The sequence below is a fragment of the Capricornis sumatraensis genome, chromosome 3 (genome assembly GCF_032405125.1).
Source record: "Capricornis sumatraensis isolate serow.1 chromosome 3, serow.2, whole genome shotgun sequence".
Classification (NCBI taxonomy): Eukaryota; Metazoa; Chordata; class Mammalia; order Artiodactyla; family Bovidae; genus Capricornis; species Capricornis sumatraensis.
This window is the reverse complement of record NC_091071.1, coordinates 100487199-100508066: the sequence shown is the minus strand read 5'-3', so window position 1 is coordinate 100508066 and position 20868 is coordinate 100487199. Positions and strand designations below refer to the sequence as shown.

General features: G+C 36.5%; 1 protein-coding gene across 1 annotated transcript in view; it reads right to left on the bottom strand.

Annotated features, from left to right (window-relative positions):
• The window catches only part of LRP1B (LDL receptor related protein 1B), a 1972098-nt gene that overhangs the window by 712721 nt on the left and 1238509 nt on the right, over positions 1-20868 (bottom strand). The window contains exons 30-31 of the mRNA XM_068968462.1: positions 2369-2543; positions 1310-1404 (exon numbers count right to left, since the gene is read on the bottom strand). Coding sequence (XP_068824563.1) covers positions 1310-1404; positions 2369-2543 — 270 coding nt within the window. The remainder of the gene's footprint in view (positions 1-1309; positions 1405-2368; positions 2544-20868) is intronic.

Here is a 20868-nt window from a genome sequence, read left to right as displayed (position 1 = left end):
ATTCACTTTTCCATTTTAAATATTCTGAACAACTCCAGATAAGCACTGACTGAATTGCTTTAGCCCAAATTAAGTCCTTTGTATGGGTCCTATCTTATAGAGTCCCTTGTTTCTTTTGTTCTATCATCTTCTACACAGAAGTGTTAGCATTTCTATTTGCCTTTAATTTCTAACACTTCCTTGAATTTCAATTGTGTATCACATCTCAGAACCAACAGTCCAAAGAAAAGAGTTGTTAATAGTATCATTTTATATCAGAGGTTTATTCTATCGACCGAAAAGAGTAGTTAATAGTATCATTTTACATCAGAGGCTTATTCTATGGACCACATAAAAATTCCCATTTATTGTAAATCTTGTTGATATTATTCCTTTATTGAGTCATTGCTATTAAAAATGAGATACTTCAAGAAATTAGTACTGAAAAGCTCCATGGTGCAATGATTTTACTCCAAGATTTTAAAATATATAGTATTCAGTTCAAAGCAAAATTATGGTTTTCTTTTGTATATTTACATTTAATATAATATAGAAATCCAGGTTCATTATTGGATTTTTTAAAAAGGTACTTTTAGATGACAAATTCAGGCCTCTCAAAGAAGTATAAGAGAAGATGAGGAAAGTGATTACTGTTTGAAAAGATTAGCATAATGTATAGATATCTATGTGTAAATATGTAACATTGTCTTCTAGAAGAATCCTTGTAGTTTGATTTTCAAAGATCATTTATGGGAATGACTCAAAGCCCTCTTTCAGCACCATGAAGTTGCATGTGGTGATTTACAATGGTTAACAAAGGTAGAATAAAAAACTAAATGAACACCCTGCAGAGTAAATGAAAACGGCTGAAAATTAAATATTAAAGGCTTAAACTCAAATCATTGTAACTGTTAATAATGCCACAACAATGACGATCAGAGGAAGCCTCAGTACATCATATTGCCACTGAGGCAATTGGTGTATCAGGTATTCACCAGTGAGAATAAGATATTATATGTATTAATTACATGAAGTTTTAAGCAACTTCCATACTTGAGATACTATAAAAAATTATCTTATCAAAAAAACGTCTTCTCCAGAAAAAAAAGTTTCCTTCCTACCCTACATAAACCAAATGGATTCAATAAGATCAATAAATTTCTGATTTAATTTATATTAGCAATCTGCAATATTTTCTTTCAGGCTCAAGATCAAAGATCCATTGTATGAGTACAGATTTGTCATATTAAAAACTGCAGTGATTAACTGTAAAAAAAAAAATATATATATATATATATATATATATATATATATATATAATAAAACTTACCAACAGGTTCCTTTTGATTTTGAAAGAGAATCTTGCTATTACTGCCATCCATATTTGCCATATTAATTGTGTTGCCATCTGTCCAGTAGAGTTTCCTTAATTCAAAACAGATATGGTTTTAAAATATTAGATATAGACCTACTTGTTGACTAGAAGCATCTGTTGAAGAACTAAGTTAATATTAAATTATTGGCTCAGGATTATTTTTTTTCCAGGAAGTCTCCAAATTGTTGAGCCATTTGCCTGGGAAGAAGTACCACTCTTACTTTTTCCTCATTGAAGACCCATTATCTCACTTTTTTCTCCTCTACACCCACAACTGTCCATGGGCTTCTCCAGGCAAGAACATTGGAGTGGGTTGCCATGCCCTCCTCCAGGGGATCTTCCTGCACAAGGGATCAAATCCATAGCTCTTATGTCTCCTGCATTGGCAGGCAGGTTCTTTACTACTAGTGCCACCTGGGAAGCCCTTAACTTTAACTACAGTAAATTATTTCCATTTAAAATCATTCATCAATATTGAATTCTCTTGATTTAGGAAAATCAGGTACCAGAGAAGGGAACAAAGTCATTTCAGTCATTCCTGTTGAAAGCACTAAGGAGAAACATTTTCTTTTAGCTCTACATGAGTTCTGTACATGCATATCTGAAGACTAACCAGAAGATGGGAGAATGTGATCTAATTTGCAGTGACCATAACATCAACTCACAGTAAACATGTTATTAACAACTGGTATTTGAAATGAAATTAACAACTTTTCAGGCTTCTCTCTCTCTCTCTCTTTTTTTTTTCTATTCTGAACTGTCACTCTTTATAAACATAAATTGATAAAATTTTACAGTAATACATACAATTTTGATTTCATGCAGAAAGCAGAAATCTTTAACCAGGGATCTCCTATAATTTCCATATTCACATTTGCCTTTTTTACTGTATAGCTTATATATATATACACATGTGTATATGTGTGTCTGTTCTGAATTCAACAAAGTTTTTACAAAATATTGGAGCAAAGGTGTATAAAATTTTGAAAAACTTAAAAAAAAATCATACTTTACCCCCTGACTGGGTGAGCTGCTAGACACTGTGGCTTATCGATTCCATGGATAATTGAGGTTTTCAAGGAGCCATCTAGTCTTGCCACATTAATTTGTGTTTCATCAAATTCTGAGCTAATCCAGTATAAATTACGTGAGACCCAGTCCACGGTTAACCCTCTGATACTCTGAATATCTGTACAACAGGAAAGAGAAAATCACAAGTGAATGAAATTTCTCATGTTTTGGCTTTCCAAGTCAGTTATTTTGTCTCAGGGAAAATTTAATTTACACTTTAATTTGTTAGCTAAAATTGTACAAGATTGTAATCTCATTCCCTTATCAGCCCTTCTTAAGGCATGGATAATCATTAATGTCTTACTGCTGAGCCATTTGAGAACCTGAAGTTACAATTAGCATTGAAATTGCACTAACAGTCAATGATTCGCTAGTAAACACTAAGGAGCAGATGCAGGCAGCAGTCCTATGGGCCAAGGTGACCAAAATTCAAATTACAGTAATAGCTTCTCTAGTTGGTAGTACATCTTTCTAGTAAGGAGAAAGTACTTGTGGGCCATCAACAAATGGGCCATTTTACCTGTTAAGTGCCAATTTGTTACTGAAATTAAATAAAACAATTCAACTTTCTGAAAAGAATTACTAGAGAGTTGAGCATCTTTAAAATGGATAATTAACAGAAATTGACTGAGATATGAGCAAAGAAACTGAAACACTTTTAACATTCCTCCAATGTGGATTCTATAGAAATTACTGAAATCTAATTATGCTTTTATTCGTTACAGCCAATATGAATATTTGGGTTGTTATTACTTGGTTATTCAATTGGGCATCTTTTTAAAAAATGATGGAAAGTAGGCTTAAATATAATTGCACATTTTAATTAAAGAAACAAATGAAAAATAAAGTATTAAAACAATGGATACTAGGAAATCTTTTCAACATATTAACAGATACACAGTTCAGTTCAGTTCAATTCAGTTCAGTTGGTCAGTCGTGTCTGACTCTTTGCAACCCCATGGACTGCAGCATGCCAGACGTCCCTGTCCATCACCAACTCCTGGAGTTTAACCAAACTCATGTCCATTGAGTAGGTGATTCCATCCAACCATCTCATCCTCTGTTGGCCCCTTCTCCTCCTGCCTTCAATCTTTCCCAGCATCAGGGTCTTTTCCAATGAGACAGTTCTTCACATCAGGTGGCCAAAGTATTGGAGTTTCACCTTCAACATCAATCCTTCCAATGAATATTCAGGATTGATTTCCTTTACGATGGACTGGTTGGATCTCCCTGCAGTCCAAGGGACTCTCAAAAGTCTTTCCCAACACCACAGTTTAAAAGCATCAATTCTTCGTTGCTCAGCTTTCTTTACAGTCCAACTCTCCCATCCATACATGACTACTGGAAAACCATAGCTTTGACTAGACAGACCTTTGTTGGCAAAGTAATGTCTCTGCTTTTTAATATGCTGTCTGGGTTGGTCATACACAAGGCAAGTTTAATTCCCAAATTGTAGCATTTGAATGCATTAACTGAGTATTTTCTTTATTTTAAAAAGTTTTAATATTTCCTAGCATGCTGTACCTCTTAGGGTTCTCCAGACTCCTGATTCTCAAATTTATCAGACATTTAGAGACTATGCAAATGAAGATTCTGATTCAGTAGATCTGAGAAGGGACCTAAGATTCTACAAGTTAAAACTAATTCCCAAGTGCTGCAGCTACTGCTCCAGAGCAGCAGTTCATGCAAAATGCTTCTAGAAATGCAGAGTGGCTGCTACTTAGCTCATCTAATTTCTGCCTGTTCTGTGCTCAGTCATGGCTGATTCTCTGTGACACCATGGACTGTAACCTTCCAGGCTCCTCTGTCCATAGAATTTACCAGGTAAGAATACTGGAGAGGGTTGCCATTTCCTCTTCCACAGGATGTTTCTAGCCCAGGGATCGAAATTGTGAACTTGTGTCTCCCGTGTCTCTTGCATTGACAAACTGATTCTTTACCACTGTACCACCTGGGAAGCCCATCTAATTGCTACCTCTTCCCTTTTTATAATTTTCAAAAGATGCCATCAAGCTACATTTTCAAAAGGTGAAAACTCCAACTTTGTAAAATTTTCCAGCTAGTTGAAAGTTTAAAAAAAAAAGGGATTCCTGGCAGTTCTGGATCAGCTGTGACATGTCGTGCTGGCACAGGAGGCTTACCCTCAAGTTTGCATCCCTGAGTCTTGACAGAGCCTGCTTTCCTGCTCAATATTCATTTCATTATTTATAAATAACTTGTAATCACAGTGTCCTAAAAGGTATTCTCCATGTTTCAATTTCTCCTCTAAGCAGTAGCTTTTCACTCTGCAAGGTACCTTTCATCATTAATTTCTGTTAAGTTGGCAAATTTTGAATACACACTTCATTTTTCAACTCAGTGCTGGAAATTTATTTGTATTTTTACTTATTCTCATCCAGTCTCCTCTTAATTGAGAAACAATAAGAAAATAATAACATAACACCTTTATAAAGCTAGACCTTCCATGTCAGATATTTATTTTGCTTCACGCAGCATATTTTTTTCTTCTTCCTTTACTCTCTGGACTTAATTGGTTACTGAGAAAAAATAATGAGAATTTCTGCTTTTGTTCTAGGTTGGGTGCCTATTCTTTGTCTTTAATGAAGTCACTTAAATTTTGGCTTCTTTTTCTTATCAGCACACAGGCTAATTATAGATAATTCATAGGATTTTGTGACTATTAGATGATGTATGTTTATGTAGCTTAATTCAGGATTGAGGGATACTTTGTCAATCCAAGGATTTAATGTTTTCTGCCTTTTTATCCTGAATTGCTTGGTACTGCAAGCAATAAAGTTTTTATTTCCTCTAAAATACATGTTATCCAAAGTTTGCTTGCTTATTTTTTTCCTGCTGTCTCTGCTGCTCAAAATTTATTCACTTGTTTCTGACTGACTCCTAAACATACAACCTAGAGAATGCATTGCACTCTTAAATTGGAAAGCATAGCCAAATGCAATCTGTATGTTGTGCTTAGTCACTCAGTGACTTCAGTCATGTCTGATTCTTTGTGACCCCATGGACTTTAGCCTGCCAGGCTCCTCTGTCCATGGGATTCTCCAGACAAAAATGATGGAGTGGGTTGCCATGGCCTCCACCGGCTATTTTCGCAACCCAGAGATCAAATCCAGGTCTCCTGCATTGCAGGCAGATTCTTTACCATCTGAGCCACCAGAGAAGCTCAAATGTAAGTTATTAATGCCTATTTAGTCCCTGTCATGGAGAAGGCAATGGTACCCAACTCCAATATTCTCACCTGGAAAATCCCATGGACGGAGGAGCCTGGTGGGCTGCAGTCCATGGGGTCGCTAAGAGTTGGATACTACTGAGCGACTTCACTTCACTTTCATAATTGGAGAAGGAAATGGCAACCCACTCCAGTATTCTTGCCTGGAGAATCCTAGGGACAGGGGAGCCTGGTGGGCTGCCGTCTATGGGATCGCACAGAGTCGGACACGACTGATGTGACTTAGCAGTAGCAGCAACAGTCCCTGTCAATTATACAATCCGTGCTCTTTCAAATCTATTTCTATCTTTAATATTGCATAGCATATGATCTTTTTCCTCTTTCAGGCATTTGATTTAGTTGTCTCCAGGTTATTTTTCTGACTAGAGAACTCTGTATCACGACCTTCAATTGTCCCAAGGTATTTGATTGCTTCCAACCACTCAAAGTGATGCTGAAATTCCTTAGCCTGGCTTTCTATATAATCTGAATATAACTGTCTGTCCAACCTTATTTCTCACCATTTTTGACCCATTATCTTACCCTTGAGTCATATTGACGTTTTCTCAGATTTCCATACTTGGCCTGAACTTTCCAATCTATATAGCATTCCCTGGACCTCATACCTATTATTTTTTCTAAATCTCATGCAAAATAGTCTAGTTGATAGGCAACATCACCCTTCAACCACAAAAACCTAATCAATTCTTCTATATGTTCCAGTCTTAAAGATTTTCTCCATCTATCTAACTCAATAGGACGATATCTGGTCAATCCTTTTCTATGTAACATGATACTTATTTGTGAACATACTACTACTTTCACATATACTTCTTGAATATAGGCCCCTTGCTAATTTATCTTTATAGCTTTCCTCCTCAAACATACACAATATTACCCTCAAAATAAATAGCTTTTGATGAATTCATAATATGGACAAAGTATAATTATAAGGATATGTGAGCTAAGTTAAAAAAAATCAGATGTAAGATCTTCAAGAGTATTTTCAGGAGTACACATCTAAACATATTCAGGCAATCTCAGTTCTCATTTTCTATCCTAACCCTTCTTCTGTCCATTAGTTTGGAGCTTCTAATTATCAGCTTTATGTCTAAAATAAAACTTATGTATTTTTTGACCATCCTTACTGCCCAAGTCTTATGTTTTGGAAAGTCCTAGTAAATTCACCATAAAAGGGTCAGGGGAAGGATAACAACTGCAATACATTTAATGATATTTTTGTTTTTTTGATAAAAATACTGAAATAATGGATTGATACAAATCCTGTTTTCAAGTCAAGCCCAGATCTCTGAGCAAGTTTTTCAAAAGTTCAATTTACTATTTCCGATGACTCTCACTTCTTAAAGTAAGGCAGATTCAGTTCAGTTCAGTTCAGTCACTCAGTTGTGTCTGACTCTTTATGACTCCATGAATCACAGCACGCCAGGCTTCCCTGTCCATCACCAACTCCCGGAGTTCACTCAAACTCACGTCCATCGAGTTGGTGTTGCCATCCAGTCATCTCACCCTCGGTCGTCCCCTTCTCCTCTTGCCCCCAACCCCTCCCAGCATCAGGATCTTTTCCAATGAGTCAACTCTTCACATGAGGTGGCCAAAGTATTGGAGTTTCAGCTTTAGCATCAGTCCTTCCAATGAACACCCAGGACTGATCTCCTTTAGGATGGACTGCATGAATCTCCTTGCAGTCCAAGGGACTCTCAAGAGTCTTCTCCAACACCACAGTTCAAAAGCATCAATTCTTCAGTGCTCAGCTTTCTTCACAGTCCAACTCTCATATCCATGCTTGACTACTGGAAAAAACATAGTTTTGACTAGACGTACATTTGTTGGCAAAGTAATGTCTCTGCTTTTTAATATGCTGCCTAGGTTGTTCATAATTTTCCTTCCAAGAAGTAAGCATCTTTTGATTTCATGGCTGAAATCACCATATGCAGTGATTTTGGAGCCCAGAAAAACAAAGTCTGACACTATTTCCACTGTTTCCCCATCTGTTTCCCATGAAGTGATGGGACCAGATGCCATGATCCTAGTTTTCTGAATATTGAGCTTTAAGCCAACTATTCCACTCTCCTCTTTCACTTTCATCAAGAGGCTTTTTAGTTCCTCTTCACTTTCTGCCATAAGGGTGGTGTCACCTGCATATATGAGGTAATTGATATTTCTCCCGGCAATCTTGATTCCAGCTTGTGCTTTCAGCCCAGCATTTCTCATGATGTACTCTGCATATAAGTTAAATAAGCAGGGTGACAATATACATCCTTGATGTACTCCTTTTCCTATTTGGAACCAGTCTGTTGTTCCATGTCCAGTTCTAACTGTTGCTTCCTGACCTGCATATAGGTTTCTCAAGAGGCAGGTCAGGTGGTCCAGTATTCTGATCTCTTTCAGAATTTTCCACAGTTTATTGTGATCCACACAGTCAAAGGCTTTGGTATAGTCAATAAAGCAGAAATAGATGTTTTTCTGAAACTCTCTTGCTTTATCTATGATCCAGCAGATGTTGGCAATTTGATCTGTGGTTCCTCCGCCTTTTCTAAAACCAGCTTGAACATTTGGAATTTTGCGGTTTATGTGTTGCTAAAGCCTGGCTTGCAGAATTTTGAGCATTATTTACTAGCATGTGAGATGAGTGCAATTGTGTGGTAGTTTGAGCATTTTTTGGCATTGCCTTTCTTTGGGATTGGAATGAAAACTGACCTTTTCAACTTCTGTGTCCACTGCTGAGTTTTCCAAATTTTCTGGCATATTGAGTGTAGCACTTTCACAGCATCATCTTTCAGGATTTGAAACAGCTCCACTGGAATTCCATCACCTTCACTAGCTTTGTTCATATTGATGCTTTCTAAGGCCCACTTGACTTCACATTCCAGAATGTCTGGCTCTAGGTGAATGATCACACCCTCATGATTATCTGAGTCGTGAAGCTCTTTTTTGTACAATTCTTCTATAAGATATTCTTAAAAGTCTTCCACTGCCACAAAATTCTATGATGTATGATAAATTAAAACTTTGAAATATGTTGTTGAGATCATAAGACAGATGGAAAACTCTCTAAATGCTAATACACAATTGTATGTTACATACATAAAGGAAGCCAAATAGGAATACACAGCTTGGTGTAACCATAGGGGCAACAATTTGTAATTAAAATCTAGAGATTCCTGGATTACTAGTTGCTCAGTGCAAGAGTGTTCAGTCTTTAAACTGACAAAAAGTAGAAGAGCTAAACAAGTGCAATTCCAGGATATAAGAATTGTCAACATCCTCAAGTGAGTTATATATATATATATATATATATATATATATATATATATATATATATGCCTGCTTAAAAAGGAGTATGATTCTTTAAATAAATATGAAACATTTTTTTCTGTCTTTCCTCTGGGTATGAAAGAAAAAATCTAAGCATAGGTCTATGGTTGGGCAAGAGATGCATCCATTGTTTGTGTAGGGGAATGGTTCTTTGCTTATAATGACTCCTTTTTCTCCAAAAGAAGCAAATTCAAATCCTCTAAGGAAGGAAAAAATTTTCTCCACCCAAGTATTTACAATTTCTACACTGAATTTTTTCTCATAATAGATCAGAAAAATTAAAACACACACAAAGAATAAGACATAAGAGAAAGAATAAAGAGAAAAATAAAGAGTAGGTTTAAGTTTCCAAAGCCTACATGGTTTTAAATTATTATGTGTAACATAAAGAAAACTGAGTGGGTGATTTTAAAGGAAAAAAATATACCTCAAAATAATAATCAAGGTTCAATAATTTATTTTTAAAAATCTTCTTGAAATGTATATAAATCAGAAGCAAAATATCTTGACAATATTAAAAAGAACAATTATTTAGATGGATTAACCAGCAGGTTAGACACTAGTGACTGCAAGGCAACTTGTGAACTGCAAGACATCTGATGAACTACAAGACAGTTAACTGTTAGCCAAAGAAACATAAAGATTAGAAGAGTTGGAAGTTAGAACGAATAACTTACCACATCTAGTGAGTTTCAGAAGGAAGGAATAAAAGACTAGGCTAGAAAATATAACAGAGACTATAGTTGAGGGTGTTTTCTCCCTGCACTGATGAAAGAGATGACTCAGTACAGTAAAGTTCTGCTGGCTAAATAAAAATAGTCATGAGGAAAAAGAACTTAAAAGCATTTAGAGAGAAAACATATATTCTGTTTAAAAAAAAGAAATGACAAATTAGACAAACACAGAGATTCTCAAGAGATGTGAAAAGATAGTAAAATAATATCTGGAAAGGATTGAGAAAAATGACACTAAACTTTGAATTTGTATTCAACAACATTATATTCCAAATTACATCTCAATAACAAAATATTGATTTAAAAATGTGCAAATGACTCAACAGCCATGTCTCTAAAGCAGATACAGAAATGACCAACAAGAACACAAAAAGATATTCAACATCACTAGTCATTAGGAAATGTGAATCATAGGCACAAGTATATCCCACCTCACACTCATTAACTGAAAGTGAAAGTCGCTCAGTTATGTCCGACCCTCTGCGATACCATGGACTATAGTCCACCAGACTCCTCTGTCCGTGGAATTCTCCAGGCAAGAATATTGGTTTGGGTTGTCATTCCTTTCTCTAGGGGATCTTCCTAACCCAGGGGTCAAACCCAGGTATCCTGCATTGCAGGCGGACTCTTCACCATTTGAGCCACTAAGGAAGCACTTCACAAGTAGGATGACTAGTACTAATAATAGAAAAATAACCAACAATAAGAAAAAAACAAGAAGAAGCAAAAAAAAAAAAAAAAAGAAGAAGAAAAAAATAAAAATATTGGCAAGAATATGGAGAAACTGGAACCCTTGTGAGCTGATGATAGAAATGTAAAATGGTGCAGCCTTTGTGAGAAATAGTATGGCAGTTCCTCGAAAAATTAGAATTACCATATGATCCAGCCATTCCACCTCTGTGTATATAACCAAAAGAATGTAAAATCTCAAAGAGATACTTGTACACCTATGACCACAGCAGGATTATTCACAATAGCCAAAAAGTGAAACAAGTCAAACGTCCATTGACTGATGAATGTATAAATAAATTGGGATACATACATAAAATGGAACATTATTCAGGCTTAAAAAGAAAGGAAATTCTGACATGCTACCATATGGATGGACTTATAGATATCATGCTAAGAGAAAAGATCCATTCACAAGAAGGTAAGTACTAGATGATTCCTTTTATATGAGGTACCTATAGTAGTTTCAGAGACATAAAAATAGAATAGTGGCTTCTAGAAAATGAGAAGGGGGATGGGAAGTTGTTTCTTAATAGGGTGAAATTCATTTTGTAAGATGGAAAGAGTTATGGAGATTGGTTACACAATGTGAACGTACTTAACACTGCCAAACTGTACAATTAAGAAGGTTTGAGATGATAAATTTACATTATGTATATTTTACTGCAATTAAAAATTATCTTTATAAAAAGAATAAACAAAACTATTTTCAGATATTATATCAATAACAAATTCTCACTAAATTAAGATCATTGAAAGATATAATTCAGAGAGAAGGTCTTAAATGAAAGAGTGATGGAGGTAAGCATGCAAACTGGTTAACATGTAGATAAATCTAAATGAAAATGGACTGGTTGTCAATTCTCTGCTTGTGAGACTCATCTTTTTTTTTTTTTTTTTTCTATGAAGCAGACTTACTGACACCAGCATCTTGGGAGTGGACACCAAGCCTTCTGCCCCAAATCAGGTGTGCATTCAAAGAGGAGGGGATTAATAACTCTCTGAGGGCAGATATGGCTTTAGCCAGTCAAAACTCATTTGCTGTGTGTGTTTTTTTCTGGCAAGTATTTCTCTGTTCTTGCAAGCAAAGCTTAAAAAGACAAATTGGTAATACTTGTGAAAAGCTTTCTCAAAGGAACTCTGTAAATATTAGATACTCTGTTGCATTTATGAAAAGCTCTGATCATAAAAGTATATATGTATATGTGTATATATATATATATATATATGTTTATATATATACTTATATATATAAAACACGATGGTGCACATATGCATGGTTCCTAAACCTCTTTTTTTTTAAGAACACAGGGGCAGAATTATAACTTCTTGACTAATGCTTATATGCTTTACATACTAACCTTATCATTATTCCTGTCCTAGAGAAACAAATCACTTCTGATTAGGGAGAAAAGTCTGAAGCAAGTCTCTTTTTATTTTCACATGGATCAATGTCTCTAATATCTTTCCAATTATTTGGTCAAGTTTACCTCTCACATTCATCAGGTTCAATTACTTCTGTTTCCACTCTTGCTGTCTGTCATCTTCTTATACCTAGGTTTTATTACAAATTTTGATCATTTCTATAATCTTCTAAGTATATCCTGTCTGTAATTTCTTACTTTTCCAATCTAGTTATCAAGTTTATTCCTGCTTCGTATTCAAAAGAGTTTGACTGACCAATATCCATCTGTAAAAGTCTTCAGCAGTTTTCCACTGCATTGAAAGGGGAAAAACAAAAACAGCTCCTCCAGTGTAAGACCTTCTGTTCTACTATCATATTAACCTTCTAGTTTACTCTTCTATAAGACCTGCTGCTGCTAAGTTGCTTCAGTCGTGTCCAACTCTGTGTGAAACCATAGATGGTAGCCCATCAGGCTCCCCAGTCCCTGGGATTCTCCAGGCAAGAATACTGGAGTGGGTTGCCATTTCCTCCTCCAATGCATGAAAGTGAAGTCACTCAGTCATGCTCAACTCCTAGTGACACCATGGACTGCAGCCCACCAGGCTCCTCCATCCATGGGATCTTCCAGGCAAGACCTATCTATCTACAATTTATTACTTGCTCCTCTTTATACATGTGTGTCCAGATCTTTGTGCTTACTAATAGGTACTATTCAAATAACAGATGTCTACATTCTTCCACAAAAAGGCTTCATAGATGAAAATTAAAAATTAAAATTATATTCAGTTCAGTTCAGTTGCTCAGTCAAATTGGATTCTTTGCGACCCCATGAACCGCAGAATGCCAGGCCTCCCTGTCCATCACCAAACTCATGTCCATTGAGTCGATGATGCCATCCAACCATCTCATCCTCTGTCGTTTCATTCTCCTCCTGCCCTCAATTTTTCCCAGAGTCAGGGTCTTTTCTAATGAGTCAGCTCTTCACATCAGGTGGCCAAAGTACAGGAGTTTCAGCTTCAACATCAGTCCTTCCAATGAACACACAGGCCTGATCTCCTTTAGGATAGACTGGTAGGATCTCCTTGCAGTCCAAGGGACTCTCAAGAGTCTTCTCCAACACCACAGTTCAAAATATCAATTTCTTCAGTGCTCAGGTTTCTTTATAGTCCAACTCTCACATCCATACATGACCACTGGAAAAACCATAGCCTTGACTAGACAGACCTTGTTGACAAAGTAATGTCTCTGCTTTTAAATATGCTGTCTAGGTTGCTTATAACTTTCCTTCCAATGAGTAAGCATCTTGTAATTTCATGGCTACAATCACCATCTGCAGGATTTTGGAGTCCCCCAAAATAAAGTCTGTCACTGTTTCCATTGTTTCCCCATCTATTTCCCATGAAGTGATGGGACCAGAAGCCATGATCCTAGTTTCTGAATGTTGAGCTTTAAGCCAACTTTTCCACTCTCTTCTTTCACTTTCATCAATAGGCTCTTTAGTTCTTTCTGCCATAAGGGTGGTGTCATCTGTATATCTGAGGTTATTGATATTTCTCCCAGCAATCTTGATTCCAGCTTGTGCTTCCTCCAGCCCAGTGTTTCTCATGATATACTCTGCATATAAGTTAAATAAGCAGGATGACAATATACAGCCTTGACGTGCTCCTTTTCCTATTGGAATCAGTCTATTGTTCCATGTCCAGTTCTAACTGTTGCTTCCTGACCTGTACACAGGTTTCTCAAGAGGCAGGTCATGTGGTCTGGTATTCCCATCTCTTTCAGAATTTTCCACAGTTTATTGTGATCCACACAGTCAAGGCTTTGGCATAGTTAATAAAGTAGAAATAGACATTTTTTCTGAAGCTCTCTTGCTTTTTTGATGACCCAGTGGAGGTTGGCAATTTGATCTCTGGTTCCTCTGCCTTATCTAAAACAATCTTGAACATCTGAAAGTTCATGGTTCATATATTGCTAAAGCCTAGCTTGGAGAATTTTGAGCATTCCTTTGCTAACATGTGAGATGAGTACAATTGTGCAGTAGTTTGAGCATTTTTTGGCATTGCCTTTCTTTGGGATTGGAATGATAACTGACCTTTTCCAGTCCTGTGGCCACTGCTGAGTTTTCCAAATTTGCTGATATATTGAGTGCAACACTTTCACAGCATCATCTTTCAGAATTTGAAATAGCTCAATTGGAATTCTGTGACCTCCACTAACTTTGTTCGTAGTGATGCTTCTTAAGGGCCACTTGTCTTCACACTCCATGATGTCTGGGTCTAGTTGAGTGATCACACCATTGTTATTATCTGGGTCGTGAAGATCTTTTTTGTATAGTTCTTCTGTGTATTCTAGCCACCTCTTCTTAATATCTTTTGCTTCAGTTAGGTCTATACCATTTCTGTCCTTTATGGAACCCATCTTAATATGAAATGTTCCCTTGGTATCGCTAAGTTTTTTGAAGAGATCTCTAGTCTTCCCCATTCTATTACTTTCCTCTTTTTGTTTGCACTGATCACTGAGGAAGGCTTTCTTATCTCTCCATGCTATTCTTGGGACTCTGCATTCAATTGTGTATATCTTTCTTTGCTCCTTTGCTTTTCTCTTCTCTTCTTTTCACAGCTATTTGTAAGGCCTCCTCAGACAGATGTTCCCCATCTAAACTTTCTACTTTGATTCAAGGCCTGTTACCAAAATCTAGATCTCACTGTTATTATTGACCTTTTTTTGTTTTTTCTCTGGACTAATTTTCATAATAGCTTTTATTGTCTAAGCATTTTTCTTACTGGGTAAGAAAATAGAGGAAATGAATGAATCCTTAGTACTCACTGACAAAATGGTTGGCAGAAGTGGAAAAAACTTTATATAGAATAATGGTACTCTGAAACAGGTCCAGTTAGATTCAAAGTATCATCAGGAATAAAATTTATATAGTAGCAATATTATCTAGAGGTGTGCATTTAAAATGATTTATATTTTTTCAGTTAAAACAAGCATATCATATAATTTCCTACTATCACTACAGATAGTGACTGAAGATATGAAATTAAAAGACGTGTGCTCATTAGAAGAAAAGCTAAGATAAAGCTAGACAATGTATTAAAAAGCAGACATATTACTTTGCTGACAAAGGTCTATATAGTCAAAGTTATGTGTTTTTATTAGTCATGTATGTATGTGAAAGTTGGACCATAAAGAAGGCTGAGTGCCGAAGAATTAATGCTTTTCAACTGTGGTGTTGGAGAAGACTCTTGAGAGTCCCTTGGACTGCAGGGGATCAAACGAGTCAATCCTAAAGGAAATTAACCCTGAATATTCTTTGGAAGGACTGATCCTGAAGCTGAAGCTCCAGTATTTCAGCCACCTGATGCAGAGAGCTAACTCATTGGAAGACCTTGATGCTGGGAAAGATTGAAGGCGAGAGGAGAAGGGGATGACAGAGGATGAGATGGTTGGATAGTATCACCAACTCAGTAGACATGAGTTTGAGCAAGCTCCAAGAGATGATGAAGGACAAGGAAGCCTGGTGTGCTGCAGTCCATGGGGTCGCAAAGCACTGGACGCAACTGAGCGACTGAACAACTACTTAGAAAGTGTTGTTTATAGAAATAAACTTCCAGTTTATATTTGTCTTTCCTATATCCATTTTAGCTTCTGCTAAACTCAGCCTAACAGTTCAGTTTATTCAGATAGTATATGACTAGTCAGTTTATTCAGATAGTAGATGACTAGTACTAAAAAAAAAAAATAATAATACTTTGCTCAAGCAGTTGTGCTTGCTCAAAGTTCAGTCTTAAATTTTTCAAAGAACAATGTATACTTTGTCCTAGAATAATCAGATACAATGGGAGTCTTTTACAATCTAAAAAAAAAATGGGATTCTATCCATGGTGACCTGGAATTTCATAAGATAGTCAACATATTTTCTAAGTGTTTCCTTATGTTTCAGAATAACCAATAAAAGCCTCAATGAGAGGATAAAATGAATCCTATCCTTCTTCCAGGTACTGCTAGGTGAACTCTGCAGAGTATACTGAGTGTATATTTAGTGACCACTGGAAAAGGATAGTGTGCACAAATCATTTGCTTGCAATAGAACTTCTCTCTATCTTGCTGAGGTCCTTTATGTGCTAAAAAAAAAAAAAAAAAAAGACATTTAAGGGAGTAAAAGAGGATAGCTTTGGAGTCAAAAGGCCTGAATCCAAACTTGGATAGACAAAGCTCTACTATTTCCTAGTATAGTTACCCTGAACAAAATGCTTCCTCATATTTAAAAATAGAAAGCAATGCTTACTTTTCAAGCATTGTTTGAGGAATAAACGAAAGATAAAATAAAATCAGCATAGATACAAGTAGGAAAACTCAAGTATGTTACTCCTGGCTTATATCAGGAGCTTCAAGGTAATTTTCTTTTTTGTTACTCTGTTAATCATAAGCAATACTTCATAGTTTTGGGGCAACACCGTATTATTCTACAATGTATAACTCTAGGCAGTACCAAAGTCTTTGACTGTGTGGATTACAACAAACTGTGGAAAATTCTTGAAGAGATGGGAATAACAGACCATCTGATCTGCCTCTTGAGAAATCTGGATACAGGTCAGGAAGCAACAATTAGAACTGGACATGGAACAACAGACTGGTTCCAAATAGGAAAAGGAGTATGTCAAGGCTGTATATTGTCACCCTGCTTATGTAACTTAAATGCAGAGTACATCATGAGAAACGCTGGGCCTAAAGAAGCACAAGCTGGAATCAAGTTTGCCAGGAGAAATATCAATAACCTCAGATATGCAGATGACACCACCCTTATGGCAGAAAGTAAAGAGGAACTAAAGAGCCTATTGATGAAAGTGAAAGAGGAGAGTGAAAATGTTGGCTTAAAACTCAATATTCAGAAAACTAAGATCATGGCATCTGGTCCCATCACTTCATGGCAAATAGATGGGGAAACAGTACCTGACTTTAATTTGGGGGGCTCCAAAATCACTGCAGATGGTGACTGCAGCCATGAAATTAAAAGATGCTTACTCTTTGGAAGTAAAGTTATGATCAACCTAGACAGCATATTAAAAAGCAGAGACATTACGTAGTCAAAGCTTAGGTTTTTCCAGTGGTCATGTATGGATGTGAGAGTTGGACTATAAAGAAAACTGAGGGCCATGAATTGATGCTTTTGAAATGTGGTGTTGGGGAAGACTCTTGAGTCCCTTGGATTGCAAGGAGATCCAACCAGTCCACCCTCAAGGACATCAGTCTTGAATATTCATTGGAAGAACTGATGCTGAAGCTGAAACTCCAGTACTTTGGCCACCTGATGGGAAGAACTGACTCATTTGAAAAGACCCTGATGCTTGGAAAGATTGAAGGTGTGAGGAGAAGGGGACGACAGAGGATGAGATGGATGGATGACATCACTCATTCAATGGACATGAGTCTGAGTAAGCTCCAGGATTTGATGATGGACAGGGAGGCCTGGCATGCTGCAGTCCATGGGGCTGCAGAGTCAAACACTACTGAGCAACTGAACTGAACTGAACTGAGGCAGTACAGGAGTACTCAAAATGTGCAACTGAGCTTCTGGGGCTATATTAAAAGGATAACACCTAGCCTATTGAAATGAAGTCCCAAGTCCTATTATAAGCAGTAAGGCTGATAGGAGCTCTAAACCTACAATCCTAAGTAAGAATTTATTATTTCCTTTCTTTGGTTTAGACACTAAGCCTTAGTTTCTGTGAATATCAGTTTTCTTACCTGCAGAATAGAAATAATTCTTAACAATAGGTTCTCAAAGATTAATTGAGGTCATGGTATTTGTCACATTAATGACACCTATTATTATATAACATGTCAGAAAAATAAACCTCGAGAGCATAAATAACTGAAAACATTTAGGCCAAGCAGTGATTCAAGTATAAGAATTAACTGCCACCAGAAAGTAGGGTTGCAGGTAACTAGAAACCCTTTTGCCAAGAATTGTTAATTATTTATTTTTTAAGAATAAAATTACATCTTGATTATTGTTAAACATATATATTAATTTATATTATAAATAAATAATGAATACAATGAATGTGTCTATAGTCATATATTAGTGTTTATCTGTTAATGAAATTATCTGCTATCGGTTATCTGCTACAACTGACTGTAAATAAGAGCTAACATGGGTAATACATACATTAAGAATATCTCAGTGTTTCAGGATATGGAGAATGACAAAGCAGACAAACTATTTTTAATCCCCTTCATAAAATCTTGATCCAAAGAGCCTCAGTGTTTTCATCAGAAAACGGTCTAATCGGAAGAAAAATGGGGACTGCTTGGGGCAATGGATAGATGGGGTCCTGATTTTTGAAGGTGGTTTGATATTAGACTTAGGCTGAGAAAAGTAAGAAGAATGTCACAAGAAAAATTCCAGTAGATGAAGGATAATGAAGTGAGAAAACAGAGGCCAACAGTATAAGAGGTAAGAGAATGACCAAAATTTAATTTGCATGGAATAAAAAAGATAAAAGGATAAAATAAAGTACAATTACTGGCAGGATTTGAGATAGTTTGATGAGTTCAGAAGTTGAACTACCAAAAGTTTATCTAAAGATTCTCTTCTTATGGAAGGACATATCAATCCCTAACGAAGTTTCATTCTTGAAGAAAGGGAAAGGTAACATTTTTCAACTTGTCGGGTAGCCAGAGTTTAAGTAGTTGTCCTTGACAATGCCTGTTCTTCAATCTTCGTATTCAATTGTTTCAAGTATTTACTCTTTGTAATCTCAAAAATCTTCCCACATTCCACTGTTTCTCTTGTTTCCACCCTTTCCAGGCTTCCATCGCCCTTTCCTAAAACCACTATAGCAAACTTATTTCCCAGAGTTCACTGCTTACCTAGCTTCACCCTAGATCTCTTCAAATCTCTGCTAAGAATAATATCTAGAGTGATTTTTCCAAGTAAAACTAATCATGTGGTCATACTCTCCTGAAAACCTGTCCTCAGTTCTCATTATTTTCAGTATTAACAGAAATAAACAATTTATCCCACATAGGCTGGTATGATTTGGTTCCTATTATTATCATTATTTTAGATGTATAACTCCCTCTTCTGTACTTAATACTATTCAGTCTAGACTGGCCCTCCTTCAATTTATCATATAGAACATATTCCAGTATTTTTCAAAATGATTGAATTAATAATTATTGTTCCTAATGTATATATCTATTATTAGTGAGAAAATATTATTGCTCAATTTGTGGTTAATAATTGTAGAGTCTGCTAAATGGAGATAATTGTGATTTTCTCAAAGATAAACTCACCAAATTGCTACTAGCTATCAATTTATACTTAGAGACAGAAAATTGTTCCTCCATTTTTTTTTTTTTTTGGACTTAAAAACATCTTTACTTTTTACAATTCATAGAGCCTTTGGAAAGTACTTAACACTCCTGATAAAATATGTGGACAATTTTCTATTACATTTTTATGAACTTCTTGTGAGAAGACCACTGAGCTATCAGTCAGTCTTAGGAGCACCTTACGTGCTTTAACTGTTCTCTCAAGGTTTTTCATGGTAAAGCCTTTGACTGTGTGGATCACAATAAACTGTGGAACATTCTGACAGAGATGGGAAGACCAGACCACCTGACCTGCCTCTTGAGAAACCTATATGCAGGTCAGGAAGCAACAGTTAGAACTGGACATGGAACAACAGACTGGTTCCAAATAGGAAAAGGAGTACATCAAGGATGTATATTGTCACCCTGATTATTTAACTTACATGCAGAGTACATCATGAGAAATGCTGGACTGGAAGAAACACAAGCTGGAATGAAGATTGCCAGGAGATATATCAATAACCTCAGATATGCAGATGACACCACCCTTATGGCAGAAAGTGAAGAGAACCTAAAAAGCCTCTTGATGAAAGTGAAAGAGGAGAGCAAGAAAGCTGGCTTAAAGCTCAACATTCAGAAAACGAAGATCATGGCATCCGGTCCCATCACTTCATGGGAAATAGATAAGGAAACAGTGGAAACAGTGTCATACTTCATTTGGGGGGGCTCCAAAATCACTGCACATGGTGACTGAAGCCATGAAGTTAAAGGACACTTCCTCCTTGGAAGAAAAGTTATGACCAACCTAGATAGTATATTCAAAAGTAGAGACATTACCTTGCCGACTAAGGTCCGTCTAGTCAAGGCTATGGTTTTTCCAGTGGTCATGTATGGATGTGAGAATTGGACTGTGAAGAAAGCTGAACGCCAAAGAATTGATGCCTTTGAACTGTGGTGTTGGAGAAGACTCTTGAGAGTCCCTTGGACTGCAAGGAGATCCAACCAGTCCATTCTGAAGGAGATCAACCCTGGGATTTCTTTGGAAGAAATGATGCTAAAGCTGAAACTCCAGTACTTTGGCCACCTCATGTGAAGAGTTGATTCATTGGAAAAGACTCTGATGCTGGGAGGGATTGGGGGCAGGAGGAGAAGGGGACAACAGAGGATGAGATGGCTGGATGGCATCACTGACTCGATGGACATAAGTCTGAGTGAACTCGGGAATTGGTGATGGATAGGGAGGCCTGGCAGGCAACGATTCATGGGGTTGCAGAGTCAGACACGACTGAGTGACTGAACTGAAATGAACTGAACCAGATAGTCTTTTAATATCTAGTCTACTGATAATTTTTTTTTCCTTTGCCACTATGAAAAGTCCTGAAAAAAAAAAATTACTTGCATTAGCTTTTTTCTCTTCTTTTATAGAAACTTTGAAATAAATATTTGAACAAGCTTATAACCAATACATTCAAGTTTCATTAACAGTATTAACTTGAGATGGGTAAAGAGCTAGCATAAATATGAGAGTACTTGAGTGCTCAAATACTCTCAGATCTACTAGTGGTACTCTAGCCAGTCTTCGAGTAGTATATATGAAAACTGTTAAGAAACAGTGTAAATTTAAAACCTGTACTTTTATTGCTTTTGTTAAGAAGTTAATCATTGCTCAAATAACGTCTGATTTTTAATT